General features: G+C 45.9%; 1 protein-coding gene across 6 annotated transcripts in view; it reads left to right on the plus strand.

Annotated features, from left to right (window-relative positions):
- DCAF1 (DDB1 and CUL4 associated factor 1) overlaps positions 1-17412 on the plus strand; it is an 814171-nt gene that overhangs the window by 155022 nt on the left and 641737 nt on the right. For all 6 annotated transcript variants that reach the window (XM_085625108.1, XM_085625107.1, XM_085625110.1 and 3 more), the window contains exon 7: positions 1349-1846. In XM_085625108.1, the coding sequence (XP_085481234.1) occupies positions 1349-1846 (498 nt within the window). The remainder of the gene's footprint in view (positions 1-1348; positions 1847-17412) is intronic.

The following is a 17412-nucleotide window of genomic DNA, read 5'->3' on the forward strand; positions in this document are numbered from 1 at the left end:
GTGGTCCCCGGGGCTCAGTGAACCTCAGGAGGGGGCCCCCAAGCGCCTCTCGTCCTTTACATTTTCTATGTCCCTTATGCCTCTTGGACCTGGCCCACCCAGGGGGCTTAATTGTAGAGAAGCGTGGAAAGCCGCACTTTTTTTTCCTTTCTTTTTTCTTGTCTGGCAGGATCCCTTGATCGAGCGCGACTCCTGCCCCCCAAAAAATAATCCTTATTGCCCCCCCACCCCCCCTTAAAAAAAGGAGAGGCCTATGGGGTCCGTGTGTTTCTACCCTGCCACCTTCTCTCTTTTTTGTTTTTATTTTTTTTATTTTAAACGTATATTCCTGGTTTAAGTGTTGGCAGACAAACAGATTTCAGCACGGTGACTGTAGGATCCTTGGAGGATTTGGGTGCCTATATATACAAATTTGGTTTTCCCTTCATTTCTCAAAAACAACTGAAATCAGGAAAAGGTACCTCTCTGGATCAATATCTACTTTTCTGCCAATTGTGGTGTAAATTCTGTTCGGTGGGTCAGGCTGTAGCGTTGTCTAAAATCCCTATGGGGAAAATGTGTTTCGAGATCCCTCTTTTTCTCGCCCCCTGCTTGACGGGTCACCCCGAAACTTTCAACACAGCAGCTGAAGTGACTGGCAAACTAGTTTTGAAACTTTTGTGAAGATTCGTCAAACGGTGCCAAAGTTATTGGCAAAAGAATAAACGGTTTTCCTATGCAAACTAGGTCCTAATTAGCATTGAGGGGTGGGTAAGGGTATTTGGGTGAATTTCTACTTTAAAAAAAATTCTATTTCCCAACTATAACGTCCCTGTACCCTTTGGGTGGCAGCTGGTTTTGTGGTTCAGGTTGCAGCGGTCAGCCTTGGTGTATGGCAGCTGTAGGGCCACACGACTTGGGAGTATAGCTTGTTGGGTTAGTTATAGTGGTGGGTTGTTTTGAAGAAAATTGCAGACTATGACAGATATGGTCTTTGAGATGTTGGCATTTCAATCTTGTCACATGGTTTTGCGAGAGGCCAGTGGTGCCAAACTGGAATATTTGTTCCTCTGTAGGTTGGTGATCCAAAATACAAATTGGTTATTCAATGGTTTTAAATCTGCACAAGCTTGAGATGTGGTGAAGCTCATAAATTGTTTGGGATGGGACAGTTGTTGTGGGAATTTTCGTATACACCACTGAAATGGGCTCTGTTGGTTTGTGATGCCAAATAAAAATGTATGTTTAGTTTGATACACTAATTGTGGGATGTGTATTCTATTCTCAATGTCTTTGTTGTTAAGGTGTAACTGATAATACTTGGCTTGGTTGCTACAACCTTTATAATTTTTTCTTTTGTTTATGGCAGGTAGCCCAGGTGCTATCTCGGTTGCGGGACTTACAGCTGCAGGATGTGGCGAACAAGGTGGATTCCAAAAAGTCCAGCCCTCTGAAGTTGAACTCTGAACCCCTACTTCCTCTGGACGAAGAGGCTGTTGATATGGACTATGGAGACATGCTCGGGGTCCGGGTCCTGGAAAATTCTTCAAACAATGTGGACGTCTCCTTTCAGTTGGATTCCAGTCGTACAACGAGTAGTCGGTTAAATTCTTTTGCTAAGGCTGGGGAAATTGGGTTTCGGAAGAGTCGGCCAGATTACGACAGGGAACGCTTCCGGAAGGTCAAGCAGAAGTTGGGGTTCTCCTCATCTGAGTTGGAGAGGGTGGGCAGTGAGCTCTCCAACAGCAGCTGGTCGGAGTTGTCCTTGTGGGTTATTGGCACAAACTATAGCCTGTGTCCTTTGACATCATCTATAGAGCAGAGACTGCTTCTGCAATACCTGACACCTTTGGGAGAATACCAAGAGGTAAGCAACACACTGCTGGTCTCTATCCACAGTTTTATAGCGATAAGGGATGTACCAAAGACCGGTGACAAAAAGTAATCACAAATTGAGCAGTGAATTTTGGGACTAGTCTTTTACTTAGAAATGCAACCTATGTACTTATAGGTCCTCTTGCAGAATCTCCAGTCTTGAGGTGGGATTGGGGTGGAGTTTTGTAGCGTGTTGCAGAACTAACTACCTACCTACCTAATGAATATTAATTAGACATGTTACTATTTGCGTCCCGACCCCTGTGCTTGGCTAGAAATGGTGGACTACAAGGAACATTGGAGCTCCATCCCTGTGTTTGCACGTCCATTGGCAAATATTGTGTCTTCAACTAGTGCCAAAGTTCTATCCAAATCAAATCTTAACATTTTTAATTCAGAGAAGAATCATACCTCTAACCTGCCATCCACTCGAAACAAATAACCAAACAATCCAAGTTAATTTTCTTCTGTCTACTGTTGTTGGCTTACAATACCGTTGACTTCTGCTGGGCACTCCTCTACTTTGAATGAACCACCTAATCTTCTAACTGATCTAAGTTTCTCATGCCTGTGTTCTTTACAACTGTAGGGCAATTTGTCACATGCAACAGATTTCTGGACCAAGTCCATCCTTTTTTTTCCCCCCAAAATGCTTTAGGACCACAAGACAGTGACCAGTGGTTTTGTTTACTTTTCTTCTGTTTTGTTTCACTTTTATTTAGCGCTGTGATCACCCTTTATCTCTTTCATTACACTGAGACCCACAGATAAAAGCAGTGTGAGGAGATTTAAAAAGCAGTTCTGTCCATTTTCATCATTTCAGAGCTTTTGACAGGTTGGCTGTAATTCACATGTTTAGGTCTGCAATAACCACAATAGGTTACAGGAGATAGTGTGTTTTTTGGTGATCTACGATGCCTGTTCAGAGGGGATGTGGCCTGGCAGTTAGGGCTGCATAGTTCCTGTTATGTAAGACAAACTCATATTTATATGCAGGTGGTCCCTGTCTGAAGTGGCGTAGTGGGAACAAACTTGAACTGCTTTGCTGCTGGGTCTCCAACCCCCCCCCCCCCCCCCCAACCCCCACACCACCAGGGTGAGCCCTTATTGGGCTATTTGGGGTAGTTCACGATTAGGGCTCAATAAAAAAAAATCCACTTAAGGTATCTACGCCAAATTTACGTCCTTTTTTCCAAACATTTTTGGGATTCCAAGGTACCAAGGGTTTGTGGATTCCCCTGGAGGGGACCGATTAAACAGGCAAAATATACCAACGTTTTGAGTTTTTAGAAAGCTCCAGATAAGTTATTTTTCCCTTAAAAATGGTATCCACGAACGGTTTGCTATACTGACGTGACCATCTTCCCAGCTTTCAGGTAAATCTAGCGCTAAATCAAAAAACCTGATTTTGTACCACAGTTTTGGCATTTTTCAAAGAGGTAGCCCATTTTTCCTATTTTTTGTGCTGTCAAGCTCTTCCAGTTTCTAGTGGAAACCAGTGAAAAACTCAGGCGTGATCCAAGAAAACTGTAGATTTTTGCAAACTAGACAATATTGTGAATTCAGCAAGGGGTCATATGTGTAGATCCCTCAAGGTTTTCCCAAGGTAAATAACTGTTGAAATAAAGAAATACTGAAAATTTGCCAGAAAAAACGGTCATTTGTGACCACATTTGCATGTGTAACTTTTTGTGACGATGGAAGATGTATAAAAGCAATATACCATTACGTCTACTAGTCCCTTCTGGTTGCAGGATATATAGGGTTTGTAGGTTCTCCAGGAACCCAAGGTACCCAGAGCCAACAACTGAGCTGCACCATACAGTGTTTTTAGTGAGTACAGAGTATAGACCAATTCATATAGCGAAATAGGTGGAATGAAAAAAGGATATTAAGGAAACCTGAGTATTTCTGAAATGGTCACAAGTAGGGAGTTTAGGAGCAATGGTTATTTGTACATATCTGAATTTGTGTGCTAGCATATGATTTAGAGGGTATTTCTCAAAACGTCTTCTTTCTTATACACTGTCTTGAATTTGAAAGGCACAAATGTAGCGCAATCCATTTGGTAATAACAAATTTTAACCTGTTCTATGCTCCCCCAAGTCTTTGGATAAAAATGATAGTTCACTTGTTTGTAGCAGGAGGGGGAGGGGCGGGGAGCTTGGTGCCTGCGACAGGAAATGGGCCAAAACACAACATGAACACATCACATTTTTCCACTGAAAACTGCCCCTTTTTCCACAATATGTTTAGCTCTAGATTTTATACCCTAGCTCAGCCAGCCCCTAGAGAAACCTAGCAAACCTTTTCCTCACATTTATGTGATGGAAAGTTCTGGAATTTGAGGGAAGCCACTAACTTCCCTCCACCTGGCATTTGCCCAAGTCTCATGATAAAAATGGTATTGCACTTGTGTGGATAGGCTTGATGCCCACAACAAGAAACGGGCCAAAACGCAAAATGGACGCACCATATTTTTCCACTAAAAACTGACCCTTTTTCTAATGTGGGTAGCTGTAGATTTTGGACCTTAGCTCAGTCAGCACCAAGGTAAACCTAGCCAACCTGTACATTTTTTTAAACTAGACATCTAGAGGTATCCAGGGTGGGCTGACTTGCGTGGCTCTAACCATTTTTTTTTTAATACTACGAATCCCTTGCAAACCTAAAACTTTGACTAAAAAAAACACATTTTCTTCACATTTCTGTGATTGGATGTTCTGAAATCTGCTGGGAGCCACAAAATGTCATCCACCCGGCAGTCTCTCGTCCCCCGATTTAAAAATAAACTCACTTGTGTGGTTAGGCCTAGTGTCTGTTACCGAACCGGATCAATCCAAGGTCAATGGGAGTCCCCTGGTGAGGGCTCCCGTTGATCTCGGTTTGTGCCATTCTGTAGCAGGCACTAGGCCCAGCCACACAAGTGGGAGGGTTTTTATCTGCATTAGTGGGGTAATGTGTGTTACTTTACAAAAGTTTGACGTTTGCAAGGGCTTCTGGGTACTATTACCTGGTGAGAGGCACCCAAGTCATGCACCCCCGGACTCCTCTTGTTGTCTCGTTTTAAAAAAATCTGCTGGTTTGCCTACGTGCCTCATGAGCTAGGGCCCAAAATCCACAGCTACCCACAATGGTAAAAAAAAAAAAAAAAAGAGTTCTTAGTAAGGGCATCTTACCACCACAGATATAAATCTGGTACTCATTTTTTTAAAGTTAATTCACCACTTACACTGGTTGGTTTTAACACCTCCACAAATGCTAGCTTCAAAGCATAAATACTTATCAAAGTTCATGAATATTGAAACCTTGACTTCTGAATGTGAGCCATAAAACCCATGTCAACGTCTCTATAGTAGATTGCCTCCCAGACCATAAATTAACATGATTTCATGAGTCAGGATCTAGAACATTATCCCTACTCAGGTTCTTTCGTTAACCTCTTCCTACTTAAGAACAATTTATAACCACATTTTTTTCAAAATCCCCACTTCCAAATTATTAATTGCAGCCCAACTCGATTAATGAACATTCTTACACCAGGACTTCTTTCATTTCCTTGCATTCAAAGCTATTTTTCCATTAATACATAAACAAATACAGTCATGTATATGTACAAACACTTCACTGTATCGACATTTGACCTAGACATATAGACAAATGACAGATTTTACTGGAACAAAAAGTGAAAAAAGTAAAACGCAGTTAGTTGTGATCGTGTGCATGAACTCAAAACAAATGTTCAATTGCAACAGTAACTAACATCTTGTGACGACATAACATAGTTTATAACACATCTGTAACTTATGATAACACATATTACTCAACATCTTTGCTTCAGGATAGCGCAAATTAGGAGTATGTCTTTGAAAAGTGTTGTGTGTCCTTTTATTTTGTACTGGGACCTGGTAACATTGTGTCCTCTAGCTTTTTCATGTACTGGTATTATTTAGTGGTCCTGGTAAGGTCAGAGTTATTAGTGGTTGATTTGATGTAGCGCCCTTCCTTGCGCTTGCTACTAGGTGCCTTATGTGCACTTTTGAATTGTTCAACTGGACTCTTGACCTTTGGATATAATACGCCGACGCGTTGGGCTGCAATTAATACTTTGGAAGCGGGGATTTTGAAAAAATGTGGTTATAAATTTTTCCTAAGTAGGAAGAGGTTAACGAAAGAACCTGAGAAGGGATAATGTTGTAGATCCTGACTCATGAAATCATGTTAGTTTATGGTCTGGGAGGCAATCTACTATAGAGACGCTATTTTTGATTCCTGCTTTCACAGTCCGTAACTGTTTAGGACACATAAAACCATGTCAAAGCACCAATTACTTTATGGTCCATTCACACACAAGACTTTCATACCACCGGCCACAGGCCCAATCCAGCAGATCAGTGCACTCCCATCAGCATACTGCAGTCATTCAAGTGCCCATCACATTAATACGCCTCAGGAGAGAATCAGTTTGACTACATTTTCACCAACTGACAAGTAACCGCCTTCATTCTGAAAATTACTGAACGCATGTCTAGTCAATCTTTACTAATGGTTCCCATGAAAGCCACATGAGTCTCAAGAAGACCAGTCTTCCAGCTCACTCACCGTGGTAAATCCAACTACTTCCAGTTTGTGGATGCAGGTTGGGGGTGTTAGAGTACGCCTCTGAGGCGTTTTTCCCTCTAATTGAGTGAGAAACTAAGGCAAACATGCTGAGGATTACTGGCGATGTTCCGTAAAGAAAACTTCATAGACTATGAAAAACTAAAGTTTTTTAAACGCACAGTAGTCCGTGAGAATGTGCAGTGCGGTGACTGTAATGTACTTATACAGCAAACTGAGCATCTACTAAGTTCTGACGGAGAATGAACATGGCAAGCAGGACAAACAATTTTACCCATGTGTGTAGCATTGGGTGCAAATCTCTCTGTAATGGGAAAATGCACTATCACCCGAGAGGGTATCCTGTCCCCGTTGCAAGAGCAGTCAGCAGTGTTCCATGGAGTAACCTAGTCGAAGAGTCAAGCATTCAGCTTTTTGTGCGGAATGCACTAATGTTAAAGACAGCACATATGTGTAGACACTATACTTATTTTCCAAATACATTTACCTACTTAACAGAGGTGCTGACACCCTGTTATTGCCACTTCTATCTTGTGTCTTATTTAACTGAGGAGCGTGGGGGCGTTGACCCCCCTACTGCGAGCCACTACACCCCAGACAGACTCCATTTCTCCATGAATTTGGTTCCTGTAGGGTAGTGGCGAGGCTACTGAGCAATCTAGTGATGACTGAATGATGCTTTGTGTTGATGACCTACGCATGTCAGATTGGCTGGTGTTTTCGCTTTTACTAGCCTGACGTGCAGTTCAGGCTTCCATAATCAACACTACATGGATAGTGGAAGAGCTGTGACACAGCCCTTTTGGTCTCAGATGGAGCGCTGTGTTTCCAGGACTCCCATTATGCGGAAAAATTTAATTTGTATTGCAGAGGTGATCGGTGCACATTCTTTATAAATAAAAGGTACCTGTATCAGAATGTGCCCCAAACACCTCTACAATACAAATTTGTTCTTCCTTCACAAAATGATTTCTTTTTTGCGTGGTGCACGTACCTCACCACTTTCAAAAGTCGCCAGCCGCTGCTGGTTGTAAGTATGGTTGGTACCAAAACGCACACCAAGCCTCACAGTTGACTTGAGGCAGAACACTGCCCTCCAGGGCCTCCGGCATTGAGCCCTATGATTACTACACAGCCTTTGTGGCCTCCTCTACCTTCAGGCTCTCGTTTGCGCGGACCTAATTGTTTGGAGCTGAGATTCTCGACGTCGGCCCTATTCTCCCATTGAGCCATAAAGTTATTCAAAGCCCTTGATCACCTTTGAAGCCATCTTGACGCCAGCAATAAGTCCAACCACCATCCCAGTGCTTTTATCGCCGTCCATTCTAAAATCCCGATCAGTACTGTGGATCCCATCAAAGGCCAGCTCCGACTACTCTGAGCAACCTATCCTACAAAGATTTCAGGATCAGTTGTATACACGGTAAAAAAACTACTTTTAATCAATCACCAAACGGGGAAAATCTCAACAAATATCCCTCCAATAACCCCTTCGGATACTTTGTTTCGTAACAGTAAACTAACTTTGAGTAGAGTATTCTTTGGAGTCCCCTTCAGCTCCTAAGTTTAAAACGTAAGAACATAGTCACTAAACGTCTCCCTTATGTTGTGTCTTCACTGACAACACCTATGTCACCACCTCTATTGCCACCAAACTCATCAGAGGGTTCACCCACTCCTCTTATGAGGAAGGCAGGCACTTTGGCCCTGAAGGCCCTTACGAGGCACCATTTGACCCAGTGCCCCCATATGAACCACAGGAAGACTACATGTTGATTCCCCTGGGGGATACAGAGCTGTATCACTATCCTGTTAGGGCATATCCTGCAGACTATGCCACTGTATACCATGAGGTGATCTAAGGGGCGGCTCCTTTCCACAAAGTAGACATGCATGACCTCCTTGAGGGCGATTATTTCCTCATGGAAACATGCTCCAAGTCGGAGAGCACTGTCCAGTTGATACGCATGTTGAAGGGTAAGCTAAAATTGGCCCTCAATACCTTCAAAGAGCCCATCAAGGCCGGACTGGTAACACCACAGGTAGAAAAAAATACAAGCCTTCTCCCAATGACCCCTCGTACATCAAGGGTCATGTTCCATCAGACTCCTTTGGTGCCCATACAGCAGGCACGCGGACTACGACTCAGGCCTGAGCAATGCTCTTTCGCCCGATAAGAACAACAAAAGCCTGCACACTTCTGGTAAGTGGGTGGTGATAGATGTTACTACCCCATGAGAACAGCCCATTACATTGGCCTCCATTCCTGATAGCAAGAGGGTGAGATGATAGTTGGAGAGGGGAAACTATCTAATGCCACAATCGCCTGTAACCTCAACACCACAGACACTGGATCATAGAGGTCAACACCAGTGTCCTCAACACATGACATGCCTGGCTCTTCATCACAGGGTTCAAGCTGAAGGTCCAGCAACACCTGTCCAACCTGGCCTTTGATGGAGAACACCTGTTCGATCAGATGTTGAAAAAAATCAAAAAGGATACTGACACCGAAAAAGCCATGGTGCCCTTTAAACCGCATCACCTAGGGCCTCCTTTCTGGTAAGTGGGTGGTGATAGATGTTACTACCCCATGAGAACAGCCCATTACATTGGCCTCCATTCCTGATAGCAAGAGGGTGAGATGATAGTTGGAGAGGGGAAACGATCTAATGCCACAATCGCCTGTAACCTCAACACCACAGACACTGGATCATAGAGGTCAACACCAGTGTCCTCAACACATGACATGCCTGGCTCTTCATCACAGGGTTCAAGCTGAAGGTCCAGCAACACCTGTCCAACCTGGCCTTTGATGGAGAACACCTGTTCGATCAGATGTTGAAAAAAATCAAAAAGGATACTGACACCGAAAAAGCCATGGTGCCCTTTAAACCGCATCACCTAGGGCCTCCTTTCAGTGACAATACTACAGGGAAGGCTCCAAAGCTGCTCCCTTAAACTGTAATCTCTTATACCAGAAGTAGGAGCAAGCATACCATAAGCAAACTGCACGAGGGAGCACCAGGGATGCCTATAGGAACAATAATAACTGAGCATACCCATGCTACTGTGAATGATGGGTTGGGATGCTACCCCGAGCGATTGCCAGTGGTTTGACAAACAGCAAGCCTTCATCCCATCACCTTTTGTGTGTTTCATGTGCCGCCCAAGTGACATAGGTATGTCCAGACAGGTACTCTGCTCACTGTGTCACTGGAACCAAGCTGTACCCGGCTGATGAGTCCAAAACTTGGGTGAAAACGGTCCTGGGTTGCTTATGTTCCGGGTCAGGGAGGACCTAGCCTGGCAGTTCAGGCTGGACTGTTCCTATGCAGAGCAGAGTCGAGACGGATTTCCATATGGCTTGGCCCAAACTGAGGTGGCATGGTGAACAAAAGAACTATTGTTTCAGATGCAGCCCAAAGCGATTGGCAGTGACAAATTGCAAGCATTCCTCCCATCACCTTTTCTTTTTCCATCTGCTTCAACAAGGTGATTACATGACCGCATTAGACCTTAAGGATGTTTACTTCCACATACCCATTGATCCCGCCCACCTTTGATACCTCTGCTTCAATATATGTGGCCATCATTGTCCATTCAAGGTTATTTCCTTTGGTGTCACCACAGCTCCAGTGGTCTTCACAAAGTGCCTAAGAGTAGTAGTTTCCGACCTGATGACGGGGGCATCCATGTTTTCCTGAGCCTCCGTGGTTGACTGGTCAAGAGTGGGGGCAACCACAAGTGCCTTGCAGATACCTAGGCTAGTAACTCACTCCTACACAGCTTCTGGTTCACCACAGATGACTTTGTCTAGCCATTTCTAGGGGCGGCACTAAATTTGACTACTGCTAAAGCTTACCCCATTTTGCAGAAGATGTTGGCCTTCCAGCGGCTCTTAGCACTTTTTCAGAGTCCTAATACGCCTACTGGGCATGATGGCTTCCTGCATCGCTAAAGTACCCTACATGTACCGGCTACAGGAATGTCTCTCGGTTTAATGGTCACAAGTAGAGGGTCAGTGTTGACCTCCCGCAGGGACACTTAGTGCTTCATAGAGTTGTCAGCGGTGATTAGGAAGCATGGGGTGGTATTGTCTGAGCTGCCCACAAATCAGAATTGCCAACTCATATCTACGACCTCTGGTACTCCGTAAGGAATTTCCTGCTTTTATAAAACAATTAGGGCGGATATGATGAAACCCCTGGATGGCCTCCAGGAGCGAAGGGAGGAGGATTTAGGGGTTTTGATCTTAGAGGGTGATTCAAATGAATAAACTTCTGTGTCCTACATAGGGTATACCTTACCCCGGGTAGAGTGAGGAGGTTCTTTCAAACAGCGGGGCTGCATGCCCCAGATGTGGTGTAGTGGATGCATAAATATACCATGTGTTATGGTTTTGCCCTGGCGGAGTACTAGAGCTGATATTACCAGAGGGACGTCCCTTGCTCACCTGGCCTATGTTTGCTGAGTTGGTTCCCTCTCACGGCTAAAATGAATATTACAAGCAGGTTTCTGGATGTGGCACTGATGCAGGCAAAACGAGAAATTACCCGGAACTGGCAGGCAACTAGGTGGCCCAGGATAGAGGCTTGGTGCAGTGAGCATGAAAGATGGTAAAGCTATGCGAGTGGAGTGGAGTGCTGTTCTGTGAGGCCAAGTGTGGCCTTTGCTGCCTTAAGGCAGCAAGAGCGTGGGAGGCTTTGGTGGACTGAATGAAGGAACCGGACCCTCCCTAGACAGTGGCATCTCTGGGGAGTATGGGGACCCAGGAAAGAGATGGGACCTAAAGGAAGGGTAATCCTTGTAACTGTTTAGCACAAATGGTTAATTACGCTACCTAGAAATGTGGGACTAAGACTATCGTTGGAATAAATCATACAGACCAGGATCTAATACTGTTGATGAGGCGAGACACTGGTGTTAAGGTGGAGTGACGCGGCTTAGGGAGGGACATTGGGTGGGGATTGTGAGGCTGCATATGTAAGGGAGTGGTGATGCGGAAGGGATTAAGCAAGTGCATTGATTTTATGGCTTAAGTTTTACATGAAAATGTTAAGAACCAATAAAAATCTGTTTACAAAAAAAGTAGAGGGTCAGTGGGAAGATCTAGTGTTGGTATATGCAGGTTCCCATCACTTTCTGCAGTGGTGGAAAATCACAATTCGTTTCAGGGCATGTGCTCCCTAGTCCCCATTCCATAAGTCACCATTACCACGAATATCTCTCAAACCAGCTTGAGGGGCACATTTCATCTACATGACCATACATGCATTGTGGGGCCCTAGTTACCATTTACACCACATTAGTTATTCCGATGCTCCTTTTCATACATCTCGCCATCAAAGCATTCCTTCCCCCTCATTCAGGACACAGTAGTAGTAATGAAGACAGCTAGCTTGACAGCCTTGTACTGTATACAGAATGAGGGTCTCCCTCCGTTATTACTGGCACAGAAGTCTTGGCATTGGGCTGTTTGCCATTATTTTCATCTCATGGCGAAATACCTTTGGGAGTGAACAACCTGGCCATCCTGCTCAGCAGTATGCATCAACAAGTCCGCAAGTTGGAACTGCACATGCAAGTCCTACGCCAATACTTTCAAAGCCAGACCACCTAACAGAGACATATTTGCCACTCTAAACAATGCAAAATGGCCGAACCTCACCCCCAGGTACCCACAGTCCATGGGCAATACACTATGGATGAAATGGTCATACATCTTTGCCTACGTTGTTCTGCCTCCCACTTTTCCATTCGTGGTCCCAAAGATGCCGCAAGCCCCTCAGACACTCATCCTTGTGGTTCCTACCTGGCCCAAACAGCCCTGGTACTCTGCACTCCTTGAGCTACCGATTATGTCCTTCTAGAACTCCCCCACAGGCCGAACCTTCTTACTAGGAACCAAGGCTAAATCAGACATCCAGAACCCAAACAGCTCAATCTAGTGATTTAGCACCTGAGGTCCTAGAGTTCAGCTTCCCTTGTCTCCAGCAAGAACGCATTGACATATTATGGGAGTCCCGCAGGCCTAACACAGGAGTGTGGAAAAGGTTTCCCCCATTACTGCATTCATAATCACCTGGATCTACTGAAACTCGCAGTCAAGGATCTCATCTGTTAACTTGCTTCACCTGCTAAAGACAGGACTGTCCTAGATCTCCATACAACTTCATTTTGCAGCCATAGTCGCTTGCGTGCAAATCAGGGAACATTCATCACTTTTTTGCATTCCAGTCATTAAGGCCTTTCTAGAGGGCCTAAAGTCAGTCACCACCCCACCGGTGCAACCCCCCACACTGGTCTGGATTGTCAACACTGTTCTCACTAGACTGATGGGATCCCCTTTTTAACCTTTACTCTCTTGCCATCAGCAGTACCTGTCCTGAAAGGTGAGTTTTCTTGTAACCATAACATCTTGCAGATGTATTAATGAGCTGCAAGCCGTCCCACAACAAAAACCCTTCATTAATGTTCATAAGGACAGAATGGCACTCAGAATTATTCCAAAGTTCCTCCCCAAAGTAGTTTCCCCTTTTTACCTCATTCAAACCATACAGCTCCCAATCTTTTCCCCTCAAACGGACTCGGTAGCAGAAAGAGTTCTCTACATTCTAGACTTAAAACGGGCTGTAGGAAGCTGGCTTTGTATATGGTATTGTCAGGGGTTCCCCAAAAGTGTACAGGGCTCAATTTAAAACCCAAAGTGCTCTATTAGTGGTAGTGCGGGCGAACAGCCTTAGGCTTAACACATAGGAGTGCAAGACATTTATTGCATAGCATTGACCAATAACGGACACACGACTCAAGGAGATCCACACCAATTTTAGAAAAATATACTTTTATTTTATTTTAAGACTAGATCTTCTCAATAAGGTAAGTAAGTTTTTAGATAAAAATACTTTTCACTTAAAAAAATCGACACTTTTTTGGGGGTGTGGCCAAGATGGCGGAGCGGTAAGACGCGTTCTTCTGTCTCTCCACTCCCGCCAGGCTGATCACCCGAACGGGGGCTCCAGGCGAAAGGCGAGTGCAGCCACCCTGACGCAGTGAAGCCGCAGCGGGAACTGTCCTACGGCTGCAGGGAGGAAGGCCACATACCAATGGAGAGGGCCTATTGAGAGGCCCAGGCGAATATGGAGCGCTTCCATCCCCCCCATGCAGATTGAAAATCTGCTTGCGATCCAAGACGACCAGTCTGACTCGGCCGCCTGGCCGCCACGAGCCATAGAGGTACCTGGAGCCTGGTGAAGGCGGGGAGCGCAGCGATCGGGGCCAGCCAATGCCGCACGCCAGCAAGGGGGCCTGGAGGCTGATTGAGATCACCCTTAATGTGAAGGGTTTGAACAGCCCTATCAAGAGGGAGGCCGTCCTCTCCTACCCAGAGCAATCATCAGCACAAATTTGTCTACTGCAAGAAACACACCTAGCCAAAGACACACATCGACTTAGGTCAAGGCCTCTCCCTCAACAGTATTTCTCCTCGCACTCTAATAAATCGGCGGGGGTGGCTATTCTTTTTTCACGCTCCTTCAGGGGTAAAGTGGGGTTGAAACAGTCGGAGATTAAAGGAAGAATTTTGGCTCTCACGATCACCACTAACGCATGCGACTACACTCTAGGCTCCATAAACACGCCTAATGAGGGCGAGGAGGCATTCCTAAAGAAGGCGGTGACGAGCTACGCCGCCTCCCCTCACCGATTTGATAATGCTGGGGGGACATTAAGTTAGCATCATTTGACAACCAACTTGACCGCTCCTCGCAATGCTATGGGGTGACTGGAACCCTTACACAAGCGGGACGGGAATGGCTGCAAGACCTAGGACTAGTGGATATATGGCGCTCCCTACAACCCACTGACCAAGATTACACCTTATACTCACACGCGCATAAATCGTATGCTAGGAGTGACTATTTTATTGGTTCCCGCTCCCTGCTCCCTCGCACACAAGCTTCAGATATTGAGGCGCGCTCACACTCAGACCATGCAGCACTGACTCTCACGCTCCCCACCCCAGAGAGACCGTATTTCACATGGTGGCTGCGCGATGCCCTGCTACACCGTTCAAATGTGATAAAACACCTAGACAGCGCCATAAAAGAATTTCTCACATTCAATGACACTCCTGGCACTTCAATTTATACATTATGGGATACACTTGAGGCATGCGTCCGAGAGGAATTCATAGCAGCCTCCGTGGCAGACAATAGAATCAGGAAAGAAAAGCGAAGGGATCTCGCCGAGCAAGTACAAGAATTAGAACGCATTCATAAACGAACTGGGGCTCCACGAGTGTGGCGACAGCTCGAGGTGGCTCGCAAACAACTCGCGGGTAAAGATTTAGATAGGGCTGAATATGCTGCACTTAGATTGTGTTACTCTTTCTATGTTGGGGGTAACCGGTGCAGGCACGCCTTTTAGCAAACAAACTCCGAGCACAGCGTCAGTCGACCGCTGTTCACGCTGTGTGTGAAGAGGCTGGTAATGAGTGCATAGACGATAAAGCTATAACACAGGCATGTAGGGATTTTTATGCTAAACGGTACTCCGCGCAATCACTTGCTGAGCAAGATTCACTCTCCTATGTACAAGGAGCTAACATCCCAACACTTACCCCAGAGCAGTCAGCTAGCCTAGACGCTCCTATCAGAATGAAGGAGGTCGTTTCGGCCATAGCCCACCTCAAATTGCACAAATTGCCCGGCTCAGATGGCTTTTACAGTACCTTTTACAAAACCTTTTGTGCGTCACTAGCCCCCCTCCTCACTAGACTACATAATGCGATAGACTCCAGGGTCATCCCTTCTTCTATGCTCTAAGCTTCAATCGTAGTTATCCCCAAGCTGGGCAAGGATGCTAGGTATTGTGCCTCGTACAGACCAATATCTTTATTAAATGTCGATCTGAAGCTTTTTACGAGCATACTAGCAGCACGCCTAGGCCTGATGATGCCTGGGCTGATAGACCCTGACCAGTTCGGGTTCATAGCTACCAGGCAGTGTAGTGACAATATGAGAAGGCGACTCCATCTCTTCGACAAAGCACAGCGCCAAAACATAGAATGGGTCAGGATATCAATTGATGCCGAAAAGGTGGATTGTGGATATATGAAGGTTACCCTAGCGCGTTTTGGTGTGGGAGACCGCTTCTCCAGATGGGTTTTCAGCGGCTATAGTCAACCAACGGCTACAGTCAGGGTTATTGGGCGCTCTTCAGACCCTTTCCAGATATCCCGGGGCACTTGACAGGGGTGCCCACTCTACCTGCTGCTCTTCGCCTCTACATGGAGCCGATGGCCCAGAGAGTGTGGGAGAAACCACAGATCTCTGGTGTGAGATTCGGGTGGGATGCTCATGCCATTAGTTTATATGCCGACTATGTAGTTGCCACGCTGGAAGATTCACGGATCTCTATCCCTGCTTTCTTTGCCGAGCTAGAGAATTTCTCAGTGGCTTCCGGCTTCAAAATCAATGTGGCAAAGTTGTGACTTTGCCACATTGATTTTGTGTGTCTGTTGAGTCGTGTGGCCGTTATTGGTCAATGCTATGCAATAAATGTCTTGCACTCCTTTGTATTAAGCCTAGGGCTGTTCGCCCGCACTACCACTAATAGAGCACTTTGGGTTTTACATTGAGCCCTGTACTTTTTTGGGGAACCCCTGACAATACCATATACAAAGCCAGCTTCCTACAGCCCGTTTTAAGTCTAGAATGTAGAGAACTCTTTCTGCTACCAAGTCCGTTTGAGGGGAAAAGATTGGGAGCTGTATGGTTTGAATGAGGTAAAAAGGGTAAACTACTTTGGGAAGGAACTTTGGAATAATTCTGAGTGCCATTCTGTCCTTATGAACATTAATGAAGGGTTTTTGTGCCATGGGGTTCTCGCTCCACCCGGCTACCATAGAGAGTCTGGTACGCTTGCTCCCGCTCCAATGGGACGCAGAATCTATCACATGCTTGGGGATTCTCCTCAGGGAGGCCACTCCGAACACAGCAGCCCTGAACTCCAAGCGCTTCTTGTCCCAGGTGTGGAGAGAAATGGGTAGATGGGGACCCTTAAACTTCTCCTGGCTGGGAAGAGAGACCGCAATCAAAATGAATATCTTTCCCAATATTCTATACATTTTTCAAACTCTTCCCGTATAGCCTCTCCCCGGGTATTCTCAAACAATTGCAGAAGGAGATCTGTTCCTTCGTATGGGCCAACAAGAAGTCCCAAATGAGTAGGGAGCTGAGCTATAGGCCGCAGAGAGAGGGTGGGGACTGGAGGCTTTGTGGGGGGTCTCCTTTTTGCCCAAAACACAGCAACCAGAAGGCATATACAACCCGCCAATCATTTGCGCAACCCTGAGGGCATGGGATGCTACAGCGAACAAGCACAACCTAACCTCCTTCCTGTTGCCCCTAACCCCCATAGCTGGCAATGAGGACTTCTCTCCCTGTTTAGATCAGAAGGTGTTCTACCAGTGGGAGGCCCAGGGCTGTCGATCCATCGTGCATATGTTCGATGTAGAGGGCCCCCGGACAATCGAGGAACTCCAATCCGCAGTTACACTGCCCAAGTCCGAAAGGTATCCCTTTCACCAAGTGAGGCACTGGGTGCTGCACCCACTGGTGCGCCCAGGGGCTCAGCGACTTCTAACTTCATATGAGAAATGGCTTCACATGAAAATAACATACGCTCACCTGTTCACTAAGCTCTATCATATGCTGCGTCCTCCAGAACTTGAGGCCTCCACACCAGGACAGTGGAGGTGGGAGACTGAACTCGGCCGAACACTATCGGAGAAAGAGTTGGTGGACATTTATTATTGCGCGCGCCACACGGCACGGAATGTCTTGAGTATCGAAACCGTGACCAAAATAGCTACCTACTGGTACCTCACCCCACCTCGAATGCGCAGATATAACCCCAATCACTCCTCACACTGCT

Source organism: Triturus cristatus, chromosome 9, assembly GCF_964204655.1.
Source record: "Triturus cristatus chromosome 9, aTriCri1.1, whole genome shotgun sequence".
Lineage (NCBI taxonomy): Eukaryota > Metazoa > Chordata > Amphibia > Caudata > Salamandridae > Triturus > Triturus cristatus.